Source organism: Xiphophorus maculatus, chromosome 19 (genome assembly GCF_002775205.1).
Source record: "Xiphophorus maculatus strain JP 163 A chromosome 19, X_maculatus-5.0-male, whole genome shotgun sequence".
In the NCBI taxonomy this organism is placed as follows: domain Eukaryota; kingdom Metazoa; phylum Chordata; class Actinopteri; order Cyprinodontiformes; family Poeciliidae; genus Xiphophorus; species Xiphophorus maculatus.
The window spans coordinates 23,368,203-23,374,202 of NC_036461.1; the positions used below are offsets into that span (position 1 = coordinate 23,368,203).

Genomic DNA, 6,000 nt, shown 5'->3' on the forward strand with positions numbered 1-6,000 from the left:
CTGGTTTCTGGGTTTTGCAGAAGTGGGAGCTGGTGGAGCCGCTGATTCGGCAGCAGGACCTGTGCCTGGCTATTTCTGCCTTCACAGCAGGGTCAAAGGTCAAGATGGAACTCTGTAACTCCAAAGAGCCCAGACAGGTAAGGCAAAGAAACACGTTTTAGTTGAGGATCTAAGTACTACATGTGGCAATTAATCACTTTATCCTACATTCCAACATGCATGCACCTCCCAGAAACAGGTTTTTATTGATACCAAAGGTATTTTTTGTGAAATGGTTTCAGAAAGTGAAGTCGTTCAGAAAACAAAACTGCCAATATTGGGTCAAAGATAATCTGCTAAACACAGCAGCTGTGTTAAAATGACTATTTCAAAGACCTACGTTGTTAAGTCGTGAATTAGCAATGATAACCCAGGTCCGGTTACTGGAAAGCGTGTAAAATCAAAGAATTACTTCGATATGGTACATGTCTAATGACGCGAAGTGGGCCACGCTGTTTCTTAAAAATGACCTTGTAAGAACAACTTTTTTGCATTGACTCAACTTAAACAGATCAACTCATCAATCTTTTTTTTATCCAAAAGTCACACTGCTTGTGTAAGACGACTACAAACAAGTAGATGAGAATTGGCTTTTATTTAACAGAATGTTCTGTTATACAGTGCAAACCACGGGAAAGTGGTGATCAACTTTCACAGGTGTTGAATTGCTCCATTACAATACATATAGGCCGTCACAAAGGAAGCCAGAACAAAATTTAAAGCCAGTTGCCAAAACCGTTCATGACTAACAAGAACACCAAGTCCAGCCAATGGTACAGAAATCAATTGTTCAACAGATATTTTTTGCCAAATGGATCAACTAAACAAAAAGAAAAAAGAGAATTTTCTGACTATTTTGTAATCACCAGTGAGTTAAATCATGAAGGGATTGTAGAAAAGAGGTAGTTTGACATCAGACGCTGAGCTGCCAAAAGACCCGTGTTGGACCCAGTGACCTTAGTTTGCTAATTCAGATCCTGGCAGAGTGATTTTATAAATACGGCAGATGAACAAGAGCTCTTGAAAAGTCCAGCCCCTCCTTGCTCATTCCTTGCTCTCATTTTCCTTCTTTTTTTTTTTTTTTTTTTAATGTTGAATGCGAACTTCCTACACGGACAGAGAGTTTGCTCTGTTTGTGATCGATGGACAACCTAACCGTGTGTGAGTGTGGACGTCTCCGGACTCCCGCCAGGTCTTCTTCCTTGGCCCGTCTCGATCCTTTCAGAGTTTTTTGGGAACATTTCCCCATCAGCAATCAACCACTCAATGCTGATGGAGACATTTGGCATCTTTGTCTCTTATTCCCTGGAAAGAAAGAAAAAGAAAGGGGGGAGGGAGAATTCTCCTCTCGACTGCGCTGATCTTTTTTCTGCGCGCCAGCGGCCATGTCATCCATCACCGGCATTACTCGGGCTTTTCGTAATCTCTCTCCTGGAAAACGGTCTGGAACGTTTATGGCTTTTCTTTCTTGCTGTTAATAGTTTGTAGCCACTTTCTGTTGTTTTTTGGTTGTTTATTTTTAAATACCGGTCCAATCTGGGTGGTTTTCAGAAAATACTGTTTCTTTCTGCTTTGCAAAATTAAAGGCTGTGCATAAATGAAATTATTATAATTAAATCCAGTGCTGTGTAAAAGTCAGTAGATGCCGTCCCCTCCCTCCTCGTCTCTCTGCGTTTTGCTTCCAAGAAGCCACATTCTCTTGTAATCTTTTAAAGTGGTTTTCGTCAATAGATTTCTGGGCTGTCTGAAGGTCAGTTCAAGTTTTTCCTTTCAGATTTTTCACTACTCCTCCCCTGCATCTGACCCATTTCTTAGGAATATGCTTTTGTCTGTTAACCCTCCTAACACCGACCAATGAAGTAAACAAAGTAACTTGATAAAGTATTCATAACCCTTGAACTTTTTCACATTTTGTCATGTTAAACCAAAACTTGAATCTTTTTCTATTTTTTTTTCTGAGGATTTTTGACAGACTAGCTCAAAGGAGAGCGCAGTCGTAAAGTAGAAGCAAAATGAATTTCTGGGGTTTTTTTCTTAAAGTTTTTTTGCCCTTTAAGGCTCAGAAATGGTCTTACTGGTTTTTATGGTTTTTTTAGAACATTTCTGAGATGAATCTCAAACGTAGGTTTGAGTTAAGTTGTTTGTCGGAATATTGCCTTTTTTTGGACTCTATGCGCTCTGGTTAACGGTCAACCAATGACTAAATTAGTCAGTGATGATTTAAATAAAACCTATTCTCGATTAATTCGCGTCATCGTGGCTAATATGACTAATTGTATTAAGCAAGATTAGTCATGATTAATACGATTAATCGTTTCAGCCCTACTCATATCAGTTGTAACTAACTGAAGTCAAATCATCAAATTATTCAATGATAGACTTTTAAAAATATATATTAGTATTGGTTTTGGTATCGGCAATACTAGCTGTGTCTTTACTCTGTATTGGGTCGATACCAAATTTCCCAGTATTGCTCACCTCTATTACATAACACGTTATCCTACATGCAGCTTCCCCAGACCTGCACTGCATGTTCCATCATGTCACCAGCAGTCACAGCAGTGTCCCAGTTAAAGTTCATTTCTGTCTCTGGTTCTGCTGTCCAAACATGCCCGCTCCTCCAAACCCACCCCCCCACGCACCCGCCCCTGCAGCACTGCATATTTACTCTGACTGACACCCATCCACGGAGACACTTTCTCTGGGATTTTAAGATTAACCCCTTGCTCGGCTGCAGACGTCCTCCATGTGACTCCATAAATCTGTACTTAACACTCGTGCCTCCAGTTCAGCGCCTCTATCCACTTATCGATTGAGCTAAAAAAAGGAGGCAGACGCAGCGTCCTTTGTGGTCTGTGGTTCATGAGGAACAAACTGTCTCACTGTCTGCAGCTTCTGGCTCATTTTTCCCCGTCCAACCTGCTTCGCCGCTTTACGTGCCGAAGCTTTAAGGGGGGAAAACAGATTTGTGAAAAACTGAATCGTGTGGAGTCGAAGGAAAGTAATCACTCAGGAGTCATTTTTAATGCATTGGTTGGAGCTACTGTGAGTATTATCAAAAAAAGGTCTGGTAGTGGTGAAACAATGGCTTTGAGTCCCTTGTAAAGACGAGTAAAAACCTTAAAATAAATACATCTTTTATTGAATTATTTCACACATTTAAAAAAATACAGACCATGTTGAGAAACAAATGTTGATGGGAGTGAAAAAAAATCACCAGTGGGAAAAGTACTAATAACCCTGCTGGCACGTCTGCACACTATGTGCCTCTCAGTATGCACTGTTGCTGCTGAATACACATTGTTAAATGAAATGAGTTTATATCATTCTTTTCTGGTTACAATTAGGTACGATTTGTACCACATTCACCCAGTCACGTTCATACACCGATACGCAGACCAACGGGAAGTTTCAGGTCCACATTTAACAGGAGGAAGCAGGAATTGAACCCTGAACGTTCGGATTGCATGACACTTTGACTTCTACTCTACCCACTGACACAAGAGTTGCCACTAAAGCAATAAACAGTCAATAACGGCCCACTGTGGATTGCTGTCAGGCACCGTGGCAGCATCAAGCTAAAGTAGACCGTTGAAATTACTGGTGTATTACACAAAGTGGGTGGAATAATTTAGAATACCGACTATCTTCAAATTCTTTTACCAAATCAGTGAAGAAGATTTATATAAATTTGTATGGAGGCTTGGCACTGTAACTAATTTTGCTGGATAATAAATTGTCCCAGAAGTTATTATAATGAATAATAATGTTGTTTTGAGACCATTTTCAAGTTAACATCATGGCTAATGGCATAATAATGGAAGAACGCCTTCTTAAAGATCAATAAACTTTAAATTCTAATGAACGTTTAACACTGGAACTGGAAGACATTTTAAATATCCAGAATTGTTATTTATTGGGTTTTACACATACCGTATTTTCCGCACTATAAGGCACACCACATTATAAGGCGCATCTTCAATGAATGGCCTATATTAAAACTTTTTTTCATATATAAGGTGCGCCGCATTATAAGGCGCATAGAATAGACGCTACAGTAGAGGCTGGGGTTACGTTATGCATCCATTAGATGGAGCTGTGATAAAGGGAATGTCAACAAAACAGTCAGATAGGTCAGTCAAACTTTATTAATAGATTACAAACCAGCGTTCTGAAAACTCGGTTCATTCCCAAAATGAATAAGCAGCTGTTGCTTCCTCCACTTCAGCACCATTGATTCGTTCTTGTTAAATTCTCTCGCTGCTGCTCTATTCCCGTGTTCCACTGCGTCACTGATCGCCTTGAGCTTAAACTCTGCGTCGTCAGCGTGTCTCTTAATAGGAGCCATTTTGGGGTCTTTACACAAAACCCAGCGTGCACCGCTGGCTGCATCGGCGGCTGCTTTCCTCCGTTTCTTCTTCTACGGGGGAAAATGAAGTCGGCGTCTGCTTACCGTAGTTGTGAGACCTGCTGTGGCTCAATATTGGTCCATATATAAGGCGCACCGGATTATAAGGCGCACTGTCGGCTTTTGAGAAAATTGAAGGTTTTTAGGTGCGCCTTATAGTGCGGAAAATACGGTAAATATTGATTGGGGTGGCCAACAATTTTTCCAGGGTTGGCCGTGACCCCCCTAGGCCCACCCAGTTGGGTCGCCACTGCCTCCATAAAAATAAAAACATGGCTGAAACAAGGACACAGTTTGATCCCAAACACACACAAACACTAGTTTTTGGAATAAAATATGCAGGCTAACATTAACCTTTTGGAACAATTCAGATTTTAAGCTTGTTGAAAACCTTAGAATAATGCTTAAGAGCTGAGCCTGTACCAGTTAACCAACAAATTTAAATGAGTTTGTTCAATTCTGCTAAGAAAAATGCAGCCAGAATTATCCCAAAAGCTTATTGATGGCCCCTAAAAACGGTTTGCTCGGGAACATTTAGCCAGATATTGATCGTGGTATCTATAATTAAGCCTGCTTGTATATTTTAGGCACACTATGGATGGAATAGTGAGAAGAGGGGCGAAACAAATAAATCCCACTACTTCCCAAAATGACAATTAGTATCCACAGATGCCATCCAAAACAAACTGTCCCCTTCCTGCTGCTGCTGGGCGGCACAGCTGGATGCTCTGTGACTTTTCCACTCCGCAAACTGTTAGTCAGTAATTCACGCGATTACTCTAATCCAAGTCTGAGTCAGGCTACATTACTCACTACTAACATGAACCTTCTGTGCTTACACACACATGTGCACCCCCCCACACACACACACGCCCACACACACACCATGGAACACAAACCGGAAAAGCTCGCCAGGGTGTGTGTGCAGACTGAAACAGCATCTTTTTTTTCTTTTTTTTTTGGTTTGTTTTTGTTTTGTTTTTTCTCTCGTCTTTGCAGAAGTGGAAGCCAAAAGGCCCGGCTCTTCAGCACGTGGTGAGCGGCCTCTGCCTGGACAGCCAGAGCACCAGCGGACCCCTGGTCATCGCACAGTGTCGCCCCCAGGTGGCCGGACAGTCGTGGGAGCCGCAAGTTCTCGTCTGAATGAGGAAGATCTGGAGTTGCTGAGGGACGGAAGAAGTAAAAAGAAGAACAAGAAGAAGAAAAAAACTTAACTTTTCTGATGTCAACCTCTGGCTGCTCATTTTTAAAGCCTTGTTGAGGGGAAAAAAGAAAAAACCACCAGAGGTCTTGTGTGTACAGTGCTCTCCGTCCTTTCCGGGATGCTGCAGATCTATGTATTCTTATATTTCCACTGAAAACGTTGCACATTTCACTTCTTCGTTTAAGTTTCTACGATCTGCTTTCGTTGGAAGCGATTTGACGAGTGCAAGCCGTTACTGTAGCAAGCGCGCCGAGCTGCACCTTCGATCATAGTCGCTGCTTTCGTAAAGCGGGGCAGTTTTAGCTGTGTACATAGGCTCTAAAAAAATAAAATAAAAATAAAAAAAAAA

General features: G+C 41.4%; 1 protein-coding gene across 1 annotated transcript in view; it reads left to right on the forward strand.

The window, feature by feature from the left end:
• Positions 1–6,000, forward strand: part of galnt16 (polypeptide N-acetylgalactosaminyltransferase 16) — a 49,596-nt gene extending 43,596 nt beyond the window's left edge. Inside the window, exons 14-15 of the mRNA XM_023352620.1 lie at positions 21–137; positions 5,447–6,000. Coding sequence (XP_023208388.1) covers positions 21–137; positions 5,447–5,590 — 261 coding nt within the window. The 3' untranslated portion in view covers positions 5,591–6,000. The remainder of the gene's footprint in view (positions 1–20; positions 138–5,446) is intronic.